This window comes from Rhamphochromis sp. 'chilingali' (genome assembly GCF_963969265.1).
Source record: "Rhamphochromis sp. 'chilingali' genome assembly, chromosome: 19".
In the NCBI taxonomy this organism is placed as follows: Eukaryota; Metazoa; Chordata; class Actinopteri; order Cichliformes; family Cichlidae; genus Rhamphochromis; species Rhamphochromis sp. 'chilingali'.
This window is the reverse complement of record NC_137946.1, coordinates 26,314,393-26,340,593: the sequence shown is the minus strand read 5'-3', so window position 1 is coordinate 26,340,593 and position 26,201 is coordinate 26,314,393. Positions and strand designations below refer to the sequence as shown.

At 39.1% G+C, this 26,201-nt stretch overlaps 1 protein-coding gene across 3 annotated transcripts; it reads left to right on the top strand.

Annotated features, from left to right (window-relative positions):
* The first annotated feature begins 12 nt into the window (after positions 1-12).
* usp28 (ubiquitin specific peptidase 28) lies at positions 13-25,833 on the top strand. Of its 3 annotated transcripts, none has more exons than XM_080866736.1 (26): positions 13-164; positions 2,799-2,876; positions 4,240-4,360; positions 5,057-5,144; positions 6,149-6,311; positions 9,739-9,825; positions 9,934-10,071; positions 12,103-12,173; positions 12,277-12,353; positions 12,431-12,579; positions 12,692-12,819; positions 13,009-13,104; positions 13,173-13,352; positions 13,557-13,765; positions 14,619-14,689; positions 14,954-15,182; positions 16,590-16,922; positions 17,607-17,740; positions 18,264-18,545; positions 18,821-18,916; positions 19,511-19,689; positions 20,004-20,082; positions 20,942-21,021; positions 21,484-21,607; positions 23,304-23,502; positions 24,305-25,833. In XM_080866736.1, the coding sequence occupies exons 1-26, from the start codon at positions 105-107 to the stop codon at positions 24,478-24,480; spliced, it is 3,627 nt and encodes a 1,208-aa protein (XP_080722862.1). In that variant the 5' UTR covers positions 13-104; the 3' UTR covers positions 24,481-25,833. The 3 variants fall into 3 exon arrangements, with proteins under 3 accessions (XP_080722862.1, XP_080722861.1, XP_080722863.1); XM_080866735.1 differs by having other exon boundaries at positions 16,587-16,922; positions 24,305-25,782; XM_080866737.1 differs by having other exon boundaries at positions 14-164; positions 2,802-2,876; positions 16,587-16,922; positions 24,305-25,832.
* Positions 25,834-26,201: the final 368 nt, after the last annotated feature.

The window sequence follows — 26,201 nt, the reverse complement described above, 5'->3', positions numbered from 1 at the left end:
GAGCGCGCACAGCTGGCCTGTCGCTCTCGTGCCTGACAGATGGAGCTGGTTTGAGTCGGAGGCAGTGCTGGAAGCATTTGGGGGGAAAAAATCAGAAGGAATTCATGTTTTCGTCTGCAATGAGAGCCGATCAGTCTGAAAATGGAGAAAACTCAACCAACTCGGTGAGAGCTCAGGATGATGGAGCTGCTATTAACACAATAAGTGGCATGTTTGTGACGCCTGCAGAGCTAACCTTAACACTAACCCCTCTGTTGTGTGGGCACAACCCCCGGAGGCCAGTGTGTGTTCAAAAATCTGCGATTTTAAAGTTTCCTCTGATATTCTTTAATGTAACTCAAAATAAAAATACATTTTAAAACGTTTTCAAATTTTAAAAAATAACGTTTTTTAAATCGGTAGGCATAAAATACACTTTTTATTTTTAAATCAAACTTCCGACATGGCTTTTTAACCAGATGTGACTACTTAACTGAGCCTTGTTTGATTGAACTTCTATTTTTTTTTTTTTTTTTTTTTTTTTTTTGCTCGTTTAGTGACCAACAGATAAAATAATGTCTGTGAAGGTTCTCAGTCATCCAGGTCATCGTAGTCAAAGGAGCTTGCAAAGATAAAATAATAACACTTTAATTATGCAGAGTTTTTTGTATATAAATACATATTTTATTAATAATTCCCACTAGTTAAACGTAAACTACGTAACATTTACATTTAAACCGTTATTTGGCTCAGTAACTATTAATCCAACCGATTGCTCTTTCACTAGGCTTTTGTAATTATTCTAAGACAGTGTGGAGTGATTAGTGATTTTATACTTCAGGGAGGGCTTTCCTCTAATTATATATGATGTGGTGTTAATGAAAATGCAATGCAATCTAAACGTTTATTACACTTTTTTGGTTTGGTATTGACACAGGAGGTGTGTTTGAAGACAGAAAGAGACAGACCCACTACTGCCCTCTCACCATGCCTGGTGGCATGGTGAGTGGAATGATAAACAGAAGCTTGTGCTATCCATGTCAGTAGCTGAAAATAGAGGCTAACCAAGAGGGTCTCAGATAGCCACTGGACTCCATATAAGTCTGGTCAGCCTGCTCCTGGCTTCCTTTGTGTGTAAGAGAAAGATACCATGACATGTGCACCTGGTGTCAGGGTTGCAGGCTTTATATAGAGCCTCTAACTCAGTAAACGTGTGTTATTTCTTTTTTAAAACTTCATGTGTCTGTGAGGTCAAAGTATATGACTGCCTGGGAACACTTGTGTTTGCCTGTCCGTGTGTGGAACAAATAATGTGGTGGTGGGAGACTGACCATGCAAAGCCTGCTGGCTAAAAGAGGGGGATCTAATTGGAGGAAGGGTACCTGAAAGTGCCCCCGATTGGCCAGTGTCCCTGATTCACTGGTCTACTTGAAACTAAACAGAGAAGGCAGATACACAGACTGACATCCCAGCAAATCGCTAAGGTTTATTCAGTTGCTCCCTTTAGGAATCTCAGCGGATCATTTCCCTCCATTTCATTATCTCCCTTGCATCCTGTTCTGTCACACCAGCCAGTCTGCATGTCCTCTTTCAATACATCCATTAATCTTCTCTGTGGTCTTCCTCTTTTCCACCTGCCTGGCAGCTCCATCTTCAACATCCTTTGCCCAGTATGTGCACTATTCTTCCTCTGCACTTGTCCAAGCCATCCCAGCCTTGGCTTTCTCACTTTGTCTCCAAACTGCTCAACCTGAACTCTCCCTCTAATGTACTTATTTCTAAAGCTGTCCATCTTTAACATCTTCATCTACATCTCCTGGCTTTTTGTCAGTGTCTGATCTGACATTCTGATCAGTTGATCCATTTTGTTGTTGTGGAACTCACCCATAAATTACTGCCTCTCAATATCTCTAGCTATTCCAAAGCTTCTTCCAACTATGTTTCAGTTCTACTCATTGGAAATATAATTTCATTTTTGTTTAACTGTTCCTACTCAGCAAACTGCCTGTGTAAGTCACAGAATAGAGATGAGCCACACATGAGCCATGCACTTATGTGGTCCTCAGTTTGTTCCACTCCATGTACATTAGGTAAGGAGGACTGTAAGTGGGATGACACACTAACCTTGACATCTTTTGGTTACCACAAGTGACTTTCTTAGACTGGTCTTGTGTACCCTCAGTACTGGTGATATATAGACCAGACGTCACTTTCTAGCAGGAGTAATGCCAGCTGAATGATCGTGAGATCCCCTCTGAAATCCTGGTGTTTTCTCTGCTGAGGGAATGCTCATAAGGAAGTTGACTGGTGTTTTACTTTTGAATTCCTTTGGATAAATCATCTTTTTTGCCTCTTCTGACAACAGGGCTCTTTTTTTCTCTTTTGAAAGTCAATTTTTCACATTTTTCTTTCTTTGAGTGCCATTTCAGCTATCAGAGAAAAACTACCAATAGCTTTTGGTGAGAACAAAAGCACTATTCATTTATTTTGTTGGTGGCGTATTCTTTACAACATATTTCATTCTTGATGGAGGACAGACTTGGATAGTGAAAGCAAGGATTATTGAGCCAATCTAAATGGAGGACTTATTGTTGCCATTGTTACTGTAGTGATATTTATTTCGTAACAGTTGTAACTTCAAAGCCAATAATACTTCCAGTGGATCGCCTACTTGTGCTACAGTTATGTCCATTTTGTCTACCCAAATGGAAATGAAATGCCAGCCCATCACTGCCTCTAATGCATGGATCCGATACAGGAAGTTGTGTGTAATGGTGATAGAAAGATCTAAAGTCTGCCTGGTGTTTTCGTTCTCTCAGCAGAGTGAAATGCTGATCAGCCAGCTGAGGGAGATCACTGGCATCCAGGACCAACAGATCCTCTACAGAGCCCTGAATGTAAGGCCCAACAACTTAGCATCAGCTTTTAGAATCTGCAGCATCACATGTTTAGGGTACTACAGTTGTTTGACACTATGACTTTCAGACAGTAGAACAACATTCACGGGATTCCCGTGGCTGAGAGATTTGTAGTTTTAATGTGATTAAAAAGCTTGTAGGCCATTTAAAACACCATGAACCACAAACTGATAGAGCTAATACCATTTCTTATTTAGCCTGCTCAGCAGACCAGCCTCAACAAGAATCTGCTGTTTCACTTTAATAATATTTCATTTTAATATGATTGTCTATATAGTCGACTAATGAAGGGGTTTAGGTCAGGCTAACCTGAACTTACATTTCATGGAAGAAAAGGTTTACACTTTTTCTTCCACTCATCAAGCTTCTCGCTCCCTGTTGCCACAATATTTGAAACGTGTTATGGGCTATTATAAAATGATGACATTATTAAAGGTACAAAATGGACGATTTATTCCAGACATTCAGGAAATTGTTTATATTTAAAATGATTTTTGAGAAAGAAATGAAATACATAGAGTAAAGACTAATCTGAATGTGTGTATTTTTTAATTGATTATTTGCCCACATCTCATAATGGTAAAGTATCCTTACAAACATTCCTAGATTAATATCCAGATTCCCTAAAAATGTGAAACATTTCTAAGTTATGCTACGTCTGGTAAATGCATCTCCATCCATAACTTTATGAGTAATGCTGCTAACAAACAGATAAGCTAGCAAACATCCTGAAGCCATAGTTATTTGTAAAGAAATCCAAATGGTAATCTAAGTAATGGTGAGAATTCTGCTTTTAGCTGGAGAAATATATTAGACAGTTTAAAAGGTAGGAGATGTTTTATAGCAAGATTTAATACCATGAAGAACATGAATCTAAAACTGTTAAACTGTAGCAATCCATTCCCGCACTATTAGGCAGCTAAAGAGTCTTTGAAGTGTAAATTATGTTAAAGACCCCATAGGGTCCCATTTTTTCACTCCAGCACTCTACCTCAAGCTTACCATGTTTAAATACAGCTGCATATGAAAACCCCGTTAAAAGATTGAATGAATTGGAACATCATAAAAGTAACAGTTAAACAAACAGTACATTAAACACACTGGTTAACTTTCACAGGCATCGTGTAACCAGATGCAGACGGCAATAGGGTTATGTATTCGTTGAGTCATACAAGTCTAAAATTCTTGTTTAAAGCACAATCGACTGGATATGGCCATGTGTTTATATTTTGATTTGTGTGTCTTTAAAATGTGTTGATTTATCCTTGTGATGTATTATTAGATGTTGCAGTCACAGATAAAATCCTCAATATTTATATATTCCTTCTTCTCTCTCCTCAAGGTCAGTCAGGGGGACATTGGACATGCTGTTGGACTGCTGACAACCCAGACTGCAGAGGTTCAGGACCCTGGAGAACCACAGGAGTCAGGGACATCTGGAGAGGCCTGGGAGGGCCAGAAAGGTACTCTGGGGATGCAAATTGACACAAAGCTGATAGCAGAAGTGACACTTCCAGCACAAATGCAAACTGAGCTTAATGGATGAATATAAAGAAAGCTTTACTATGAGACATCAAAAGAGAAGAGAAGACAGCAGTAAATGCATTCAGTTGGCCAGCAAAAGGCTGTTGGTTTGAGTCCAGCCGGAGACACAAATCTCCTTTGGGGTGGCATCAAGAAGGGCATCCAGAGTAAAACTCTGCCAAATCAAACATGTGGTGACCCCTTGTGGCAAGGGGGCAGCCAAAAGTGGCTACTACAGATTTGCCAAAATCGATTGACTTATGTGTGGCGTTAGGGAAATTAGGTATGAAACAGATAAGGAACACACTGCTCTTCAAACACAAGTAAAATGTACAAAGAATGTGTCAAGCTTTTTTTTTCCGAGGTGAACTTACACATATTTTAATATACATTTAAAGTATTGCCATTCATAGCCATCTGTTTGGGGATTTTAATGGTAAGTAAGCTAACAGGAGAATATCTGAGCAATGTTATGGGTCATCCATTTACTTTAGTTAGAAAACAATGTTTGAGTGAAGGCAGAGTCACATAGAAGAAACAGAATTTTATTATGAGTGCTCAGTGTGATTTTTACATTAACCCATTTTAAGTTGAATTATAGGATCTCTGTAACGCTCTTGTGGTTTTTTGTTCAGGGCTTCCTAAAGATGAACTGCAGACCGCTATAGAACTCAGCCTGCAGGAGTCCCACAAAGCCCAGGAAGAGGAGCGAGAATTTCATAGGTAAAGGACGACTTTTCATTTGATACAACACTTGTTTTTGGTTTAATTCACTTTTTAATTTCAATAGAGAGAACTATGAAAATTAAAATGTTAGCGGCATGAGTGTTTTTCCTCTCAGGCTACTAAATGGCCATGGATGCCACAACTATTATCTTGGCTGTGTGAGTGTTACACTCTCAGCAAAGGTCACTGCTGACAGCTGACAGTTCACACGGAGCAAAAACACACAAAACAGTGTGGTCTAGCAGTTAATCTGAGATCAAAAGTAGATAAAATAGCAAAGAACTTTAAGTGTCTGACTACACTTTCTCTCTAGCCATGCTGGATGGATTGAAATGAAATTTCTTTCAGATGATAACCATCTATCAAAGACCTTAACTAATTATCGTAATGGTGATTCATTGACTTTTGATGAAGAGGAGATTTCATTTATCCAATCATAGATGGCCCTAAGATGATTTAGCTCCATGTCTTTGGGGAACCTCAGATTTCTTAACGTTTCATCCCATGCAGTGTTTCAGTTTACACTGAAAATGGGTAGTTATGGCGGTTTTGGTCCAGCAGTACCCCACACAGTTTACCCAAGGACACTTGGGTAAACTGTGTGCAGCTTGGGAGCTGCAGTTTTAACACTGAACCTGGAGTTGCTTCCAGTAACAGGCCCGCGTTTTGCATTGCAGCTCTTTTGCCACTGAGATGTAAGCAGATGAATAGGGCAGTTACTTCAGCATAGTTCATTCACCATGAGCTGTTCTTCATTTCAAATGCTGGATTTAATGTATAAGCATGTTGATGCTCATAATTCCCACAATACTGATTACCTGTTAGACTCATTTGCTCCTCTTGATGTACATTTAATGTTTTTCTACAAATCTTTTTGGGGTGATTTTACTTATAAAGATTACATTATACTAACCCTAACCCATAACACTGGGAATGAGTTAACCTGTGTTCAATAGCGTTGTCAGATAACCATTTTAAAGTGGTAAACTGATGTTGTGCAGGGCTCTGGAAGCCAGTGCAGAGGAGAATGCTGCGAGAATAAAGAGGAAGAGATGTGAAGCCCAGAGTGAAATGTGTAGCCCTGCAGAGTGGATCCGTCAGGAAGATTGGCCTGTGGGCATTCGTAATGTAGGAAACACCTGCTGGTTCAGTGCTGTCATCCAGGTGAGGACAAGGAGCTTTTTTCACCTAACAAATAATAAGATGAAAAAGGAGCATTTTGGTTACAGAGGTCAGATTAATAACAACAAATGTCCATAAATATAACCCCTATCATGCTTCACAGAGAGATACTAAAAAATCAAAATGTTGCTAAAATCTATTATTGCTTGTAAAATAGTGTAATTTATTTAGAATGAAAAAAAAAAACCCTCAATCATAAATATGATCAAATAGGAACACATGACATTGTAATGCCATAAACGTCCTGAATATGTTGATATAGAATGAGATCCATGTGAATTTAAGCAAATGGATGTAATACTTTAATTGACTTGTCTGTAACAGACTTACTTAAAATTCCTTATAAAATAACTATCTTAAAATTTAAGTATTTAAGACAAGTAAAAAACATATGGAAGAACAAATATGCAAAACATAATAGGGAATCTGTTGACTTATAACAGATATTTACCACCAATTTGAGGAGGAATTAGGAGGTTGAGGGTTAGCATTAGCAGTCACAAGTGTTTTAATTTTTTTTTTTTTTTTTTTACTTTTTGTTTTAAGTTGTTTCATTTAGTTTCCTAAATTGATTTTCTTGGTTCATTTTTGGGTGAAAGCATTTTGAGTTTCAGTCTTTTTAATTATCATTGTATAAAGGGCATATGTCAGAGGCAAGATTTAGCAAAATCAGTTCAGGTATTACAATAAAAACACTACTTTTTTGAAAGCAGCTGACTCACAATCTTGTAGACATCTATCGACTCAAAAACAAGGCCATCAAAGCCTCATCAGCCAAGCTGTAATAGCTTAAGCAGTAAACAGTTTTAAGTTTAATTTTAGTTGACTGTAATAACCCTGATACCCACTAACATAAATTAGTGTTGTATTTTTAATGTAGTGTATATATAACACATGTCGATGTTAGACCCATATGACACTTGACCACAAAAGTATTCAAATTCATATTCAGAAAACATAGCGACACCTAGCATGTATTCTGTTGCATGAAACTCATCACCGATCTCCACCTGTTCTAACAGTCTCGCCTCTGTTGCTCCCAAGACCTAAATAGCTCTTGCACTTAGTTCAACAAACATTTATAGACTTGGAGTTTCCTTTCAAAGATTTCTAACTTCTCTTGATCCAGTGTCAATCATCACATGTCTGTTTTGCTTTCAGCAATATCTGTCACCTAGTTTTTCCATGGTAAAATTTGACCACACTGGGTTAAAATGTACAGTACAGACATCTTTTTAAAGCGAAAGCAGAACCTGTTCAGCTACACAAGAATCTCCCTTCTATCTCACCTTTTCATCAACCCTCTATCTTGCTAATAAAGTTAAACATCTTCCCGGTGAGCTTAAGCATACAGTATTAATCTGAGCTCTTAATTCTATTATAAGTCCATTCCAGCTAACTTAACTTTTCCAGGCCTATCAGGTAGCTCGGCAGAAACCAGAACCCTAACTGAGATACACCGGCTATATTGATAATTAAATAGCGAGCGAGGACGGAGTGAGCGGTGGCAGCCTGAGTATAAAGTAAACAGAAGAGACTGTGATTGTTTCTCTCTGTTAAACTCAGATATGCTTCCATATCTGTTAAGAAGTCCCACCCGCATATGACGGGCTTTTATCTGGAAATTGAAATGGGGGAAATAAGGCCGTATTGTTAGAATACAAATGGCGTTCAGATCATACCTTTTTTTCTCTGTTTATTGTACCAGAGTCACTTCCTTGTTTTACAACTGAGCTGTTGTAGATTCAACAGAGCTTGACTCGTCGTCTCCCCTAGAAAATTTTTATGCTATCAGATTGAGGCTGAGTGACCACGTGACTCAGTTGTCAGCTCATATTTCTTCAATTATCCTTTGTGGACTAAATTGCAGTAAAACTGAGATAAACCGTAATTGAATTTCCCTCTGAAATGTAAATGCATATCTTGATACTCAGAAGTGCTTATAAGCTCCCATCAGCCCTGCACATGACACATAAGATTAGTATTAATGCATTTAGTTTATCCTGAGAAACATAGGTATCTTATGACAAATTGATATGGGGTTTGTTCCTGGCTGTAAATATATTAAGCTATTGACATATACCGTTATAAAACCTTATTTTCCGACTTGCTGACTTCTTAGTCTTTTGCATATTTGTCACACTTACATGTTTCAGATGGTAATGAACTAGTGATTTGATTCAGGTGTGTTGACCCAGGGTAATATCTAAAACCTGCAGGACAGCGGCCTTTGTGGCCTGGAGTTTCCCCCACCCCTGTTTTACATCATCAATGTAACGTTTCCCCCCCCGAAAAAACCTAAATAAATAGCTCAATACATTTTTAAGTAATAAATTGCACCCATAAAATACGGAATGTAGCCAATTTATGTGTCTTTTATTATTATTTTTTGGCAATAATTTCAGGGTTCAGGCTTTAAAGGGTTAAACAGGCTGTTCATCCTCAAAAACCCTCCAATGTAGCTGAATTAAAGCAATTCTGGAGAGAAGAGTGGGCCAAAATTCCTCCACAGTGATATGAAAGACTCATTGCCAGTTATCACAAACACTTGATTACAGTTCTTGTTGCCAAGGGTGGCACAAGCAGTTATTAGCTGTAGGGGGCAGTTACTTTTTCACATAGGGTTGGATAGCTTTTTTCCCCTTAATAAATATACTCATCATGTTAAACTTTATTTTGTGTTTGCCCAGGTTATCTTTATCTAGTTTTTTTCATGATCTGAAACATGTAAGTGTGAAAAATGTCCACAAATAAGAGATTAGGAAGGGAGCAGGTACTCTTTCGCAACACTGTATGTGAAGAAAAAAGAATAACAAAAAAACAGAGGATGTTGGCCTATTTTAGCCTACATTTTTGAATCCAGGTGAAACTACACCACAGTATTCATATGCAGATCAGCCACAACATCAAAACCTTCCACCAATTATTTAACCACCAAAATATCTCTGACCCGTTGTGGCATGGATACAGGACTTTGGTTGCTCTTTGTGGTTTTCGCAGTTGATGCTTTGGAAGTTTGGATGCTTGGTCGTTGCCTGTGCCTCATGTATTCCTCAAGCCATTCCCAAGCAACTATTTTTCCCTGCAGAACATTGCATTAAAAAAATAGAACTGATGTCATTAGCCTCACCTTTCAGTTATTGTGATGGTTGTTTGATGTGTGAATACTTAATCTACTTAACACTCGCATGCAAATTTCCAAACAGCAAGCTAAATGTCAGTGGCAGAACATTAGCAGTGTTCTTTGTTAATCAAGCAACATATTTGTAAACATATGTCCACATTTTCTCCTCAACCAAGTTACAATAAATGTTCTGCTGTAGCGATGATCTGCCATCTGGTAATCTCCCATATCCAACCTTCAGTGGATGGCTGGATTTATGTGCCTTGTTATGCTGTCTTGTTACAGTCACTCTTCCACCTGCCTGTGTTCAGGAGACTGGTTCTCAACTACCATCTGTCTGAGAAAATACTGGAGAAGTGTAAAAGCCATTCAGTAAGTAAGCTACTGTCACGAGTATATACAGAACAGGATAACACATAACTCTTCTTACTTTGCCGCTGTGATATAAGGGTGATGAAGTTGATGAGTTTACGTTAACAGGACAAGAGGAACATAGCCTTCATGCAGGAGCTGCGCTGCCTGTTTGCCCTCATGGTGGGCTCTACCCGCAGGTTTGTGGATCCTTCTGCTGCTGTGGAGTTATTGCGTGACGCCTTCAGGACCAATGAGGCCCAACAGGTACGAGATATGTACAGTATTTGTCTTTTTAAGGAACAACCTAACTCCGCACCTGCTTTTAATACTCTCTGACTTGCTGATAAAGCTGAGGTGTTCCTCTCTCAGATACAGTAACCAGAGCACATCTGTCAGCACCTTTTCTGCAGGGCACTTCAGACTTCTGGTTTCTCTGAAATTTGTAGCCACTGCCTCATTGTTTCTCATTAACTACAGGGACATGTAGGCTTTAATGGTCAGCAGTCTCTCTATTTTTCAGCTGCTGTCCTTCTCAGACTCATTTTCTTTATTTTTTCTATTTTCCAGCTGAATATTTTATTTGTGTCTTTGAAGGATTTATGATGTTCTCTTCTAAACCACCATGACAGAAACCAGCCATAATTTTCCAGAGCAAGTCTGCCCACAAACTTTTTTTTTAGTGTCCATTGTAATAGGATCAGCAGACGGCAGGCATCATTATCTGGGTTTTGCACTGAATCCATTAAATTTACATGCAGTCCGTGTTTGCCCTGACCTGCTCTTAGCCCAGTTCTGTCAGGGCCACTTTAGTTAAAAGAGGTTTGTTACTTCATCTGTAATAATTATGAATTTTAGGCTGGGACCTTCCAATCCTTCTACCTGCAGATTTGCAAAGTCTATAGGGAGAGCAGCAACAAGACTGCTTAAGTGAAAAGAGCAGGCATTAAAGAAAGGGGCTGATCTCTGGGTGAATTCAGGAGGACTGTTTCAAGCTGATAGGAAGGCAAAACTCAAATAACGTCATACCGAGTTACAACCAATATATGCAGAAGAGCATCTCTGAATGCACAATATGCTAACACCAGGTGTGACCTCTGTCAGCTAAGAACAGGAAACTGAGGCCACAGTTTTTATGCACTCACCAAAACTGGACAATAGAAGATGTTGCCTGGTCAGCTGACTCTTGATTTCTGCTGCAACATTTGGATAATGGGGTCAAAATTTGGTGTAAACAACATGAAAGCACAGATCCACCCTGCCTCGACTCAATGGTTCAGGTCAGTGGTGGTGTTGTAATGGTGTGGTGGATATTTTCTTGGCGCATTTGGGCCCATAGTACCAACTGAGCATTGTTTAAATGCCTCAGCCTATCACATGTTGCCAACCATGCCGATCCCTTTAGACCACAGTGTACCCATCATCTGATAGCTATTTCCAGCAGAATAACGCACCATGCCACAAAGCTCAGATCATCTCAGACTCGTTTTGTGACATGACAATGAGTTCACTGTACTCATTTGGGCTCCACATTCACCAGATATCAATCCAATAGAGCACCTTTGTGATGTGACTAAACAGGAGATGGCTCGTCACGGTTGTGCAGTCTACAAATGTGCAGCAACTTCATGTCATTTCCAGCACCTTGTTGAATCTATGCCATAATAATTAAGGCAGTTATGAGGGCACTATAAGGTTCATTCCAGCACTGGCAAGGTGTACCTAATGAAGCGGACAGTGAGATTATAAGCAGGCTGAAACTGTTTAAATAGGATGCCAATTTGAGACTCTTTTATTCCCCGGTAAAATTCACAGAAGGGAATCAGCTGAAGATTTAGCTAATGTGGCTGACTGAGTTCAAGTGTTCAGCATGCCAGAGGTAGTGCTATGCACACCTGGTCATCATTTAGTCTTGGTTTAAGACTTCCCAGTGGTCATGCAACAGGTGGTCATACACTTAGACAAGCTCCATTCACTGGGGAAGACCATGAGATGATACTGAAACAAGTTGATCTTTTATTAAGATTTTAATTAAGAGCTAAAAGACTTTTTCTTTATCTAACTTTCAGTGAAGATTGTCATGTAAATGTAATAATATTTAACCTTCCCATTTGTTGTTTATATGTTTATGTAGATTCAGCACATACTAATGCTCAGCAGTCCCTTTAGTTCTTAGACAGCCCTTCATTAGGTCTTTATACATCAGAGACAGAGTACAGAAAAAGCACATAACAGAAAGACAATTAAATAAATGACTCAGACAAGTAAATTGCCCTTTTTGAAATGTGTCCCTTTTAGGATGTCAGTGAGTTTTCCCACAAACTGCTTGACTGGCTCGAGGATGCATTTCAGCTGGCTGCCAGTGGAAAGTACGTTTTAAGCTGATGGCACCCAGCGTGTTTTGTCATTGTCATCTTTAGTGCACTACTGCTTGCTAAATTAATTTAAAATAATGCCATGTTTTACTTTTAGAAATGCAGAAGATAAACAACATAACCCCATGGTCCAGCTCTTCTATGGTACCTTTGTGACAGAAAGAAGACACGAGGGTATGAGTTTGGTCTTTTTATTGGTGTTGTCTATGATTTTCAGTCATCCCCTGGTATCTATGTGATTTTTTTCTCAGGTAAGATGGTATATAATATTGAGCAGTTTGGCCAGTACCCCCTGCAAGTCAATGGCTTCAACAATCTTGATGAATGCTTAGAAGGTGCTATGGTAGAGAAGGAGATTGAGTCGGTTCATTCAGAGCATCATGTCACATCTGGACGTGAGGTGAAGAATTTGATAAACTTAAAATTGAATCTCTCTTTGTGCAGCACGCTCGGCTAGAGTTTGTGAAATTTAATGATCTGCTAAGAAACTCTTTATTTATTCATGTTTTCAGAGATGGTTCAAAAAGCTACCACCAGTCTTGACATTTGAACTTTCGAGATTTGAATTCAACACCCAGCTTGGGCGCCCTGAGAAGATACATAAGAAACTGGAGTTTCCTCAAATCATTTATATGGACAGGTGAGTTTAAAACAGAGGGGGATGGTTCCAGACTAGGCTTGTTGATAACTTAGGCCGCGGTCATTTCCACCAAAATGGTCATCCAACTTTATTCCATTGGTATTTTATGATGTGTGTATGGTGTAAATATTTAAATATAACTTTGCCACATTTTTAATTGTAGGAATCTTCTTGTTTTTGTGGTTACAGATATCTTCACAAAAACATTGAGCAGACCCATGAGAGGAGAGGAGAAGTAAAGAAACTAAAGGAGCAACTGGCAGTCCTTCAACAGAAACTTGAGTGGTAAGTTTTATCCTTTCTTTTTTTTAAGGTCAAATCTCCATCTAATTATCTGCTTTCTTTACTCACAGTTATAAAAACTATGGCTCTGGACCTACAAAGTACCCTCTAGCTGACATGCTCCAGTTTGTGCTGGAGTTTGCTACCACCAAGCCGACTAGCGTTTCCCCAGCTGAAGACTCGAGACAGGCCGCATCGTCACCGACTCCTCCAAGTGCCCCCCTCAGTGAAGCCATTGCCAAAGAAAGCAGGTGTTTACCTTTTTCAACTCTACTCTTCTTGTATAGAGCAACAGCATTATACTCACCGAGGCCACAAGTGGGATCTCGAAAATGAAATCATCTTTTAATAGATTTAATTTATTCTCAGTTAGTGTGGTTCCACACAGTCGTCTCTTTAAATGGGAAATCCTGACATGCTTGTAACTGCTGTGTCGTTGTTCTTGCCTTCTTTAGTGATCCCGGAGAATCAGTTTCATCAGAGAGCCTGGGTTCCAGTGTTTCCAGTTGCCAGAGGACCCCCATATACAAGCCCTTCACTCAGTGCAGACAACCTATTGACTGCCCACCACACCCTGCCCCCCACAGCATCACAGAAGAAGAGCTGCACTTTGCTAAAACCTGTCTTCAGCGTTGGAGGACTGAAGTTGAGAATGACATAAATGGTATGCTAATGATAATTCTCTTTTTATACCCACATTGATATTACCTTAAAGATTTACTTATATTGCTTTGTAAGCATCATATGAAATCATAACATCCTTCAGCTTTCTTTGTGTTGTGTTTTCAGTTGTTAAGCTGCAAACGATTTGTCTTTTGGTGCCTTGCTTGAGGGTTGATAAGTTCAGAGTGAGTAAACCAAAACAATCAAGCTGCATAGTATAAAACCCAAACATGCATAGAGTAGAGTGGGGTCATAAATCTCCTTGGGTTTTTTACCTTGTCTGGCATATTCCACATTATATAAACTCACTTGAACACCCAGTAATAAAAACACTGTGCTTAAAGATATGCTTCAATAAAACTGCTGCCAAACTGGATACAGCAGATGATGATGATGCATTAATGTGGGTAGCCTTGACAGTGAAATTGCAATGAGCCCCACGGTTTCCAATGACACTTGGTCTGCTACATTTATTCGCCATCTTCAGTGGAATAAAATACATTTCATTAAATATAAGTGCTGCAGGTGAGTAAAGAACAAAAAGTGTACTGGCACAGAGCTGTGCACCTGCACAAAAATAGAGCCAATGTTCTTCTGCTGACTGTGACTCATTCAGGCGCAGACAATACATCAGAATATGTTAAATGTCAAGATGAGTCATATTTCTTTGAATACGGGTGATAGACATTTGGCCGGCTCTCTCAACTTCCCCATTATGGCACATATCATATAAAATGTAGGACAGCTATGCAAGCATGCAAATTAGTATTATTCAGATTGACTTATTTTTGTTCCAACAGTTGTGAAAATCATTTCCTTTCAGGGTCTGTGTTTATTTTTTGCTTGTTTGCCAGAACTAAAGGCCAGCATTGACAGGCTCACTCAGACGCTCGAGGGCATGTACTCAGACAACAGTCTCTGCCAGGTAAGGCCTGCACACTCACCTAATTTAGCAATTCAATTACATATTTTACATCTGCAGCTGTAGAAAGTGAATGAGCTGAGATTAGATTAAACTTTACTGATATCTACAGAGAAACAGAAAATAGTGTCATGTAAACAGGACAACAGGACACAAATAAGAACAGGTCAACTGAAAGTAATGTTGCAGTTCATGGCGAACAGCTGATATTAAGTTGGGAAGCTGGATTCCAGTGTTCTTTCTCTATGTCTCTCGTGTGACTCTTAGGCCCCCTACAGACTCCATGCAGTGCTTGTCCATGAAGGCCAGGCATCAGCTGGTCATTACTGGGCTTACATCTATGACCATGCTAACCAGCGCTGGCTGAAGTACAATGACATAAGTGTCACTGAGTCATCGTGGGATGAGCTGGAGCGAGACTCCTTTGGAGGCATGACCAACGCAAGTGCCTACTGCCTAATGTACATTGACGACAGGCTACCTCAGCTCATCACAGGTACACCTACCTTTCAGTTATTTTATTTTTAAGAGGAAATGAGAGGAATGAAAGCAATTTTTGCAGAGCGTTCTCCGTTTACTTGATGCAAAGAGGCAGTTCAGAGGTTTCAGCTGCTCTCTCCAGTGCAACCTTTGTCCAACCTTAATATTCAAGAGAGGAATGCTATCAAACACCTGAGCAGAAACCAAAGCATCAACATACTATAGCTGACAAGCGGAGGTGTACCATTCAAGTCAATTCAACTGAAATATATTTATTTTTAAAACAAAGGTTTATCACTTTGTTTATTAGCCAGGATTTATTTGAGATTTTATAGATTTATAAATGTATACCAAACTAGTACATTTCATTTGCCAAATTCAAGTAAATTTAAAATTCACACTGTATTTATGAAACAAAATGCTCAGCATATCATTATAAAAATGGTTTGTCAAGAATTCCTCATTCCAGTATTCAATTCAGTTCAGTTTTAAATAGCTCGAATCACGACAATAGTCGCCCCAAGGCGCTTTATATTGTAAGATGATGGATACAAGCACTTGGCGACAGTGGGAAGGAAAAACTCCCTTTTAACAGTAAGAAACCTTGGGCACAACCAGGCTTAGAGAGGGGCTAGAGGTGAGAGGAGGGGGAGACAGGACAAGAGATGCTGTGAGTGTGCATAAATACATGTAGAGAGTGAAAGAATGGTTATTAAAGAAGAAAGAACACTCTGTGCTTCATTGCAAGTCCCCCAGCAGCAAAGGTCTGTTGTAGTGTAACTAAAAGATGTTTTTTTAAAGTCACCTGATCCAGCCCTAACTATAACCTTAGGAAAGTTTTGAGCCTAATCTCAAAAGTAGAGAGGGTGTCTGTCTCCTGAAACTAAACTGGAAGCTGGTTCCGCAGAAGAGTGACTATTCTACCTATAAATACTGTAGTAACCACAAGCCAGCAGTCTGTGAACTGCTGAGTGAGTCTGTTGGGGTGATACGGTACTCTGAGGTCTTTAAAATATTCAAGACCTTTTATATGAGGGGACACATCACTAGATAGACAGCATCACTTATGTATGTACTTATGTAAGTGCTAAGCAACGTTAAGGAGCAAAAAATATGTTTTTTCCTGTAACTTGGACTCATGTAGTGAGATTCAGTAAAGATAAAGGAAACTGAAATGAAAACAATTTATGTATAAATTATATGGAGTTCACCCAGTAGTGAAGTAGTGGCTAGATACTAGAAACTAGAAACGCATAAACATTTTTCTATGCAAACATTTTAAGTATAGTAGCATATTGAAATACCTATTTGTACAATGGATATTAATATGCATGAATTCAAATGGTATTACTTGAAAGGCATTAAAATGATAATAAATGACAGTTAATTTCCTAACTAAAATGTCTTACATCCCACCCAGAAGACACAGATGATGAGACGGGCCAGGTGCTCCATGGCATGGACTCTCTGCCACCCATCCTCAGGCGCTATGTCCACGAAGATAACCGCTGGTTCCAGCAGGAGCTCAGCGAATGGGAGGAGCAGTTCTGCCAGACAGCAACCCCGCAGGAAGAGTCCACCGCCTCTGCAGAGCCCACAAGTCCCAGTCTGGATAACATACAGCAGTCACCTGTTGAGCCAGCACCCCAGTCAGGATCCACTACTGAAGAGGTGGATGAAGGAGTTGCTCCAGAGCCACAGCCAGACCAAGAAGCAGAGAAAGAGCCAGAACCTGATCTCAGAAAAGAGCCAGAAGGTCTGTAGTGATGCCTGAAAAAGTGAGAATGACATAAAATATTTCATCACCACTCTAGATAATGTGGAGATGTATATGAAACATGTAGTCATTGTAATTATGTTCACACCAGGGCAACTAAGCCAGTTCAATCAAATCTTGAACCTCTTTCAGGAGCACAATATATACAGGATGAGACTTAAGAAGCAGATTAAAACACAAAGTATTATATATCTGTTCAAGCTTTAGCCTAAGGAGCCCAAAACAGCAGTAGACATTGTATTTAAAAACTGTATGGACCCAAAATATAATTAGCAAGGATAAGCAATTCTCAATAGAAGAAAATCTAATTCTACATGAAATATTGAACTAGTTGATTGCACTTCTTTGTCCAATTAAGCAGGTGTCAGTTATCACTTTCTCTCCAACAAAATCACCTCCCTCCAATGTAGTTTTATTGGCTGTGTAACAAGAGCCCATCAAAAATGTAATGAACACTTGTTACTGCAGAGCTTTCTTAACTCTAGACAGAAGTCTGCCCTCAGGCTGGACGAATAGACTGTATCATTGCTCAGACCTTCTAGGTGGGGTCTCTAATACCAGATGAGATTAGAATATATCCAGTAATGTAATTATATATTTAGCACTTCTTCTTTTCAAAAGACACATGAAGAGTCAAAGCCTGTCTTTCTTTTTTGACCTTAGCGCAAACAGATTTATCTCCCCCACCACCAGAGGGCCCTGGCTGCCAGCCAGGTGATACCAGCACTCCAACAGTCACTGACACCACGGGGGTCAGCCAGAGCTCTGATTCAGAGGAGAAGGAGCCGCAGAATCAGGTGAACAAGTACACGACACCTCACCCTATCATTCCCTACCCTACCATGTTGAATATGGGTCAGAAATTCTAGGCCACAAAAATAAAGTGCGTCCATCTGGGTCAGCGATCAGATTTCCCCAGTTAGCATGGTGATGACCCTTCAGGACTTATGTAGAGCTTATTTAGAGACCTATTTAGATTAGTGTACAGATAACAAGTAGTTATTTGAAGTAATTTTTGCACTTTTTGTTGTGATCATAATATAAACATAACTGTTTTTGCTGACCCAGATAACCCGCTTCTGTTGAATGCAGATAACTATTCTGAATCACAATATTTCTCACCATGTTTCTCATTGAATACATTTGTTGTTAGAATTGCAAAGTACTGTAAATTAGCACTTTGAGACACACTGTTCAAGCCAGGTACTAGACTTCCAGAGCTTACTGGTATGCTGACAAGACCCCCAAAAGCTGTGAAAGCATACGCTGATATAAGAGAGTATATACTAACGTGTTCTATCTGAAAACTTTCTCTGTCAGATCCCTGGCCCTGATGTAGAGCTTTGCAATCAGACACCATCTGACATCCACGTAGAGAAGGATGACCCAGAGGTGGCCGGCCTCGTCTCTGAAACTGAAGAAGAGCCCCAGGCTTCTGGAGAGGCTCCTGAACCTATCGCAGAGCAAAGCAATCAGGAGCAGCAGCAGCAGCAGGAGGTTCCAGCCAGACCACGACAGACTGAGAATGAGGTCTCAGAAGTGGAGATCCCCAATGTGGGCCGGATCATGGTGAGGGCGGATGCTGACGGATACAATGAAGAGGTAAGGCCTAATGTCTTAATGGAGTGTGATTTAAGCAGTTATAAATACATACCTGCAGCTGATAGCTTTCCTAGTCAGTGGACACAAATATAAGCTAAATGATCAAATGCAGGGTTAATGTAAACGTTGATGAGATTTAAAGAGATACAATAGGTTTTGAGTCATATATCATATGTGTCATATGTTTTTTCTTTGTTTACCCTTTGGACTAATTATCTGTCATTTCATGGTATAATCATTCTCTTTTTTCTCTACATTGTCATGTCATTTCCCAGATGATGCTAACTCCAGCTATGCAGGGTGTCATTCTAGCCATAGCCAAGGCCAGACAAATTTTTGATAAGGAGGGTCCTGAGGCTGGCCTCATCAAGGTATTTTTTGTTTGGGATATTGATGTTCTTTTAATCACACATCAACTCTAAATTGCAAAAAATCTGTAAAAGCTGTATGACTGATTTGACCTGATTTAGACCCAGATACTCATAAACTGTCCTTGGATCAACCCGTGCTCTAATTGCAGTTTTTATCTCTCTGCGAGACAGTTTTATTAAAAATCCACTCAAAAACAAAAATGCGCATTTTATGGGACTTTTTCGCTAGAAGTTAATCCCTGAAGGAATTCCTTTTATCCTAAACTGGAGGTTCTCTTGCAATAAGCTCGGGAAGCAAGATTCACTTTGCAGGGTGAGAAGCCTCTTGAAGTATTCTTTCTGTATTTGATAAAGAACTTCTATGAAGCACAGTGTTTCATATTTAAAAAGATTAACATCAATAGCAAGATCTGTATTTTAACTTTGTCACTAAAGTCATGATGAAATCCCCATATTTCCTAGATTTTAAACAACAAAGAAAATACTTTAACTTGTGAAATGTGCGGTCCTTGTATAAGTCACACTGAGGCCTTAAAGTGTACAATTAATTAAATAAAGCATTAAAAACATTAAAATTTCCCGTGGTTCTTTCAGGCTTTCCATGAAGAGTATTCGCGCTTGTATGAGCTCTCTGAAGAGGAGACCACACCACAGGAGGATGCACGTCTGCAGCATGCTCTGGTCTACTTCTTCCAGAACAAGGCACCCAAGCGTGTCATTGAGAGGACGCTGCTTGAGCAGTTTACTGACCGCAACCTCAGTTTTGATGAGAGGTGCACACAGCCCTTGAGTGGCCAAAATAATTGTAACACAGATGAATTTTGTCCTAGATTACCCCAAATAAAAAAGTTTATAAATGAACTAACATAGAACAGAGGCATTTCAAGGTTGTAGCGTGTGTGTATATACAGGAATAGGAGTGTAATACTGTGGCTGGAAAGCAGAATGGTAACTAAAAATACAGTAGAATATATAGCATGCATATTGTGCCATCTAGTGTCCAGAGTTCAGAGCTGTAACTTTACAGTATCTTCTCCTTTCCATGCATTTGCTGTTAAACTTCATTTATCATTTTTGGTACTTACAGAGCCATCAGTATCATGAGGGAAGCCCGGGCCAAACTTCGTCTCATTAAGCCAGAAGACATGGACATGGAAGAATACATGGTACCGTCTCTAGGCTGAACGGATAAAATGTTTGATTTTTTTATGCAGGGAAAACATCATAAATATGCAAATAAAGAAATTAGTATAATTTTCAAACAGATATTTGATGAAAAAATGTCATTAGGTCCATGATGCAATATGGCAGTGATCTGTAACAGCAGCTGAGACTTGCCCCCAAAACAGAACAGGGGCAGACATCTGTTAAGTAGCTTCACTGGGTTGAATTTTTTTTCCACTGCTGAGCATCTGTGGAAAATTAGTGGCTCTGTTAACAGATTTGTGGCCAAATCACCTCATTCTTGCCTTTAATAGCAATAAAAGGCTAAAAATCCAAAAGTAAAAATAGACACCCTGCACTGCTCTCAAATGTCAGTTTTATTAAATATTTTGCGTTTATAAAAATATTATTACATGGCTATCTCAGCTTTATGAAGGAAGTTTGTTTGTGTTCAGTATATTAAATCCCTAATCTGTGTTTATTTGGGTCTGCGTGGTTGACATTCCAGTAGGGAGCATGTAAACCCAGTGACATTTGTTCACACTGGAATGAGAACTATGTCCAGCATGGAAAGACAGCTGGGATGGTGAAGACACCAATCACAGACTGCAGTAATAAACTGTTTCTTATATCAAGAATATAGCATAAACCTAACACCAAACTTGTCTTTGATTAAATGACATATTCTCTATGTCTTTATATCTGTGCAGCCTCTAACAGTCTGATTTTACTTCTTTTTTTTTCTTTTCTTTTTTTCTACAAAATAGAAGTTTTTATTCAAATACTGTCAAGTGGAAAAAATAGGAGGAGTGTAAAAGAGGGAATTACGTGATGGTGATATTTCTGTTTGCTCTCTCACAGCAGTGGCATGACGATTACAGGCTGTTCAGGACGGTCTTTGTCAATCTGTTGACTGGGCTGGAGCATTACCAGCACGGGAAGTAGGTGTCGAATATTCAGCACAACCCTACCCGATCAGCATGTGTCTGACCACATTTTTCCAGATTAATATATGGTTGTTTGTGCTCATTCGTGCGTTACACATAAAAAATCTCACACATCACTGATCCTTTTGACACTGCCTATTAAGTTATGAATTCTTTACACAGAGTAAAGATGCACTCATTTAAAGCCAGGATATACATACCAAAGAATAGTTAATGATAGTACAGTTCAGATATCTATATCCTTGAATACTATAACTTTAGAGTAACATAACACGAAACAATTTCTAAAAGCATGGGGACCCTCATTTTAAATACTTTTCATATGTTTTCAGATCATAAAACTAAATATTTTGCTTACATTTTGATTACATTGTGTGGGAAATAACCATTTCTTTTTTTACAAAAAGTGTATTTTTTGTGTAATATGACAGCAGTTGTTGCCTTTGCGTACTGCAGGATGCGTGATGCACTGAATTACTTGGCCCACGCCTACGAGACCAACAGCACCCTGCTGCGAAACGGAGAGAAACGTGGTGTGGACAAGTCTCTCATTGCTGTTTACAGGAGGAAGTGTCTCACTGTGAGTAGGACTATTTTCCACTCCGTCGAATTGCAGATAGATCGCTGAGCTCGATTCTTCTCTATAAAGTCTGAAATATCAATAAAGAAAAATTATCTAAAAATAAGAGGTTTTGGTTTGCTTAAAATAAGATGTTTGCAGATCATTAGAATCCATCCTCTGGGAGTGATCCATGTCCCCCTGACATTTTCTAAAATATATTTCTCTGTACCAAAAATGTGGATAGAAGGACTGACTGGCCAAGAGGGCCACATTTAGGAGAGGAAATGTTTTGATAAGCTGCGCTTGGTTTAGTTTCCCATTACAGCCTGTATAAAATCTAGTCGGACAGTATTAGAGCAGGAGTAGATTTGTTCTCCAATGTATTGAATTTTATAAAGTATATTGACTTGGAAACGACGGTTCTTTAATTGCTGTTTTGCAGCTTTTGATTGTGTCTCTCGAACCTTTACTTTTAAAATGCCCTACATTTAAAATAGTTTAGTATCAACCTCATTTTGAATTTGATGGCAGCAACACGTCTCAAAAAAGTTGGGACCAAGGCAACTGGTGTGAGTGGTGCTAAAAAGAAACCGCTGGAGGAACAATTTTCACTACTTAGGTTAACTGGCAACAGGTCAGTTACATGATTGGGTAACTAGTCAGGCAGCGTTTCTCATAAGTAAAGCAGACAGAGGTTCACCAATCTTCAAAAAGAAAATGTGTCTGCCAATTGTGGAAAAATTTCAGAATAATGTTCCTCCATGTAAAATTGCAAAGACTCGTGAAATATGACTCGTGAAATATCATGAAAAGGTTCTAAAATTTGGAAAAATCTGAATGCCTGTGATTTTCAGGCCCTCAGGCAGCACTATAATAAAATCAGGCCTGATTCTGTTATGGAAATCACTGCATGAGCTCAGGAAGACTTCCTGAAACTGGTGTCTGTGAATACAGTTCCCCATATTATCTGCAAATGCAGGTTAAAGCTCTGTCACGCAAAGAGGAAGCCATATATGAACATGATCCAGAAAGGCTGATGTTTTCTCTGGGTCACAGCTCATTTAAAACGGACTGAGCAAAAGTGGAAAACTGCTCCGTGGTCATGGACGCTGCATCCTCTGGACAAAAGAGGAAAGGGTTTATCCGACTTATCATCAGCACTCAGTTTAAAAAGCCTGCATTAGTGCCTATGGAATTGGCAGCTTACACATATGGAAAGGCTCCATTAGTGCTTAAAGATATATACAGGTTCTAGAACAACTTGTGCTCCCATCTAGATGACAGTTTTTTCAGGAAAGACCTTGAATATTTCGGCAAGACAATGCTAAACCGCATGCTGAATCTATTACAACAGCATGGCTTCATGCCCTGCAGTCCAGACCTTAAAACAGCTGAAAACATTTCATAAGCATAATCAAATGAATAAGATAAAACAAGGAAGCTCAGGACTGTTGAGCAGCTAGAATCCTCTATTAGACAAAAATGAGACAACATTCCCAAAAGTTCAGCAGCTGTTTTCCTGAGATCCCAGATGTTTACAGACTGCTGTTAAAAGGAGTTGAGAGGGCTACACAGTGGTTCCGGTGCTTGTGATTAAAATATAGGGTGATAACATGTGCAAATCATTGTATTCTGTTTTTTTTTTACACTTTACACAGCATCCTAGCATTTTCAGAACAGGGTTTGTACATATGTCCTGTCATCCACCACACAGGCACTAAATGAGAGCGCATCGCAGCTATTTTGCAGCGGTGAGGAGGCCAAAGTAGAAGAGGGTATTGCCATCATGGATGAAGCCGTCATCCCCTGCCTTCACCTGATGAACCGGGACTCGACTTTACCCCAGGAAGACCGAGATGCAATGGAGGCCATCCGCAGCCACTGGTGCTGCTGCCTGGGCCGAGACATGGATCGTAAGTTTAGATTGTACATCAGTCTGTACCGTCCAGCTCTATTATTCTTATAGCTGTATACATGATGTCTCATATGATGAGCTAGAAGTTTTAATTACAGCAGCTCAAAAAGAAATAAATATATAAGGTGGCTTGCTGCCATGGTTTTGTGCATTTTCTGCAATACCGACTTTTAGGATGCTTTTAGGTTGCTGTAGGGTTTGCATCAAAAATGTCAAAATACACTCAATTATTTTTTAACTTTCAATAAACACAAATCATTAATTTTCAGTTAAATGCAACTGACATATATGAAAGAAAGGGTTTATTTTTTCAAATAATTCATCACTGAGGAAAATGTGCTTGATATAAACTGGATGTATACCAGTAAAGTAAATTTCATTTGACCAGATTCCATTAAATTTTACATTATGACTTATGTAACAAAATTATATGGAAAATTCACATGTAATCAAATTACTTTAAGTCAGCATGTTGGTGCATCTTGAATAAATATTTTATGTGTATACAGTAGATGAGGATCCCTTATTCTGAGAGTTTGAAATACATTTAAATTAAAAGGAATGTGGGACAGAGGCATAAAGGCTTATATTGAGTCAATACAGTATAAAGTTTGCATACTCAATAGTGTAGGTGCACCCTTAGACAACATTTTGCTGTAATTACACACATACATTTAATTCTATACCAGTAATGCTGCTAGCTAATTAAAATTTAAACCTTAAATTGAAACAAAACTGCAATAAAGAAAATCAACAATAAACTAAGTCGCTCACTTCTGCTGCTCTTCCTTTGTGTTCAGAGTCATTGCAGGTGAAGCTCGGCGAGTTGCTTCCCAGAGTTCTGGACGGTTCAGCTGACACAGTAGTGCTTAAAGACCCACCCAAAGTCCACGTCACCCAGGCCTACGACCTGTGCAGTCGCCTGGCTGCTGTTATGGAATCCATCCACAACACATCAGTGGTCATTGTGAAGTGAAATCCCAACAACTCTTTTTAAACTGTGTATCTTAACTGAAAGTGTCCCGGCTGATGGTTTCTTCTCCACTGACAGACTGTAGGGCGGAGACATCATGTAGTTTTAGCACAGATTGTTTATTTTAGTATATCTGCTGTTTTGCATTGCACACTTGCCTTGTTCACATAGCAAACCCTGTGGGTAAATGATGGACCATGCAGGGCTGTCACCACACGAATACATAATTATTACAAGAACACATATCGTGGCATTTTACCCCAAAAGCCTCAAAAAGAAGTCAATGTTCTTCTCAAGAATATTAAGGTATGCACTTTGACTGCTCACCATACGCAAACAGCTATAATGTGTAAAAGAGGTACAAACTGTACTTAAAATTTTAAGGACTACATCACAAGGATATGCAAAAAGAAGCCCAAAAGGTTGCAGTATTGCTATGTTTTGCCTGGTACAAGATGGAGAACCAGCAACTCTAAAGCGGGGATTATCTTTTCAGGTAACACCTAAAAGTTTGAAACTTGTCTGAAACTGTCTTTATGTTACCTGCTACAAAGAGACCGATAAAGATTTAAGTAGCTCTGACCATCTCAATTTACAAAACCAGCTTGCTGGAGAACAGTGAGGCATTGAAATTCTGATTGGTGCAAATGTTCATATATGGAAATGTTTAGCTGGGCTACCCCATTAACTTGAAAAAGTGTTAACAGTTGTCCTGTCGCTCAGCTCTGCAGTAAGTGACTGGATTGATATTTGGATTGTGAATATACAAGACTAAAAAAAACCCACAAAATTTATACTGCACAGAAAATAATAGTGTTTAATAGATTTTTAAAAAATATATGTTTTATATTACTTTATTATCTTTGAAGGTCTATCTGTAAACGCTGTAAGCCTTTTGAAAGGAGACTTGATATTGGCAATCCTGTTTTGTGTCGCAGATGCAACACGTTATCGTGAATGAATGAGGATTTCTAGATGAGCTACTGTAACAGCCATTTTTGCCCACTGATTTCAGTCTTTCACTTGTGCTCTGTGATGATACAAATAAATGTTTTAAATACTCTCTGCGTGCTTATTATTGAGACTATTATTGTGACTTGTGTGGGCAGGCTTTGAAGCTGTTCCAGCTGTTGTTCCTTCCCAAAACCAAAGCAGCATCACAAACACCCAAACAGAATTAATCCGCCTAAGGAGTTTGGCTGTTCCCCAGTAAGTATTAAAGAAAAATAAATCAATGAGCAGCAATGTTTGGGGATTTTTTTTTTGCATTATAGTAAACATCTTATTTTGGATAGATAGCACATATGCCATGTGTTTTAATCCACAGAAGATAATTGATAATACCCATTTCCGGGCTGGCTGCTTCTTCCAAGGAGTCATACTTTATTGTATTTTTTTTTTCAAGTTGACTTGTGCACTAGTTGTCTTTATGCATATAAGACAAGGCTCTGTCATGGTTTGGTATTTCAGCCAGTGGTGTTGGAGATTGATGGAATTATGAACACAGAAAAGGACCATCAAATTTTGATCTGCCATGCAAAATTATCTAGAAAGTATCTGACTAGCAACAGCTTCAACATGGCAGTAATCCCAAACACACTGCGCAGATGCAGTAAATGCTTACCTGGTTAAAAAAGACACAATTGAACACTATCAGCCATGGATTGGCCTCCTCAGCTTCCAGAAGCAGTGTGGGATCATCTTGACAGAGAGCAGAACAAATG

Excerpts from the sequence above, each read along its gene's own strand:
- usp28 (XM_080866735.1), top strand. The coding sequence starts at position 105 with ATGTTTTCGTCTGCAATGAGAGCCGATCAGTCTGAAAATGGAGAAAAC. Across the intron at positions 165-2,798 it reads GAGAAAACTCAACCAACTCG|CAGAGTGAAATGCTGATCAG; the intron begins GTGAGAGCTCAG and ends TCGTTCTCTCAG. Across the intron at positions 21,022-21,483 it reads GAGCATTACCAGCACGGGAA|GATGCGTGATGCACTGAATT; the intron begins GTAGGTGTCGAA and ends TGCGTACTGCAG.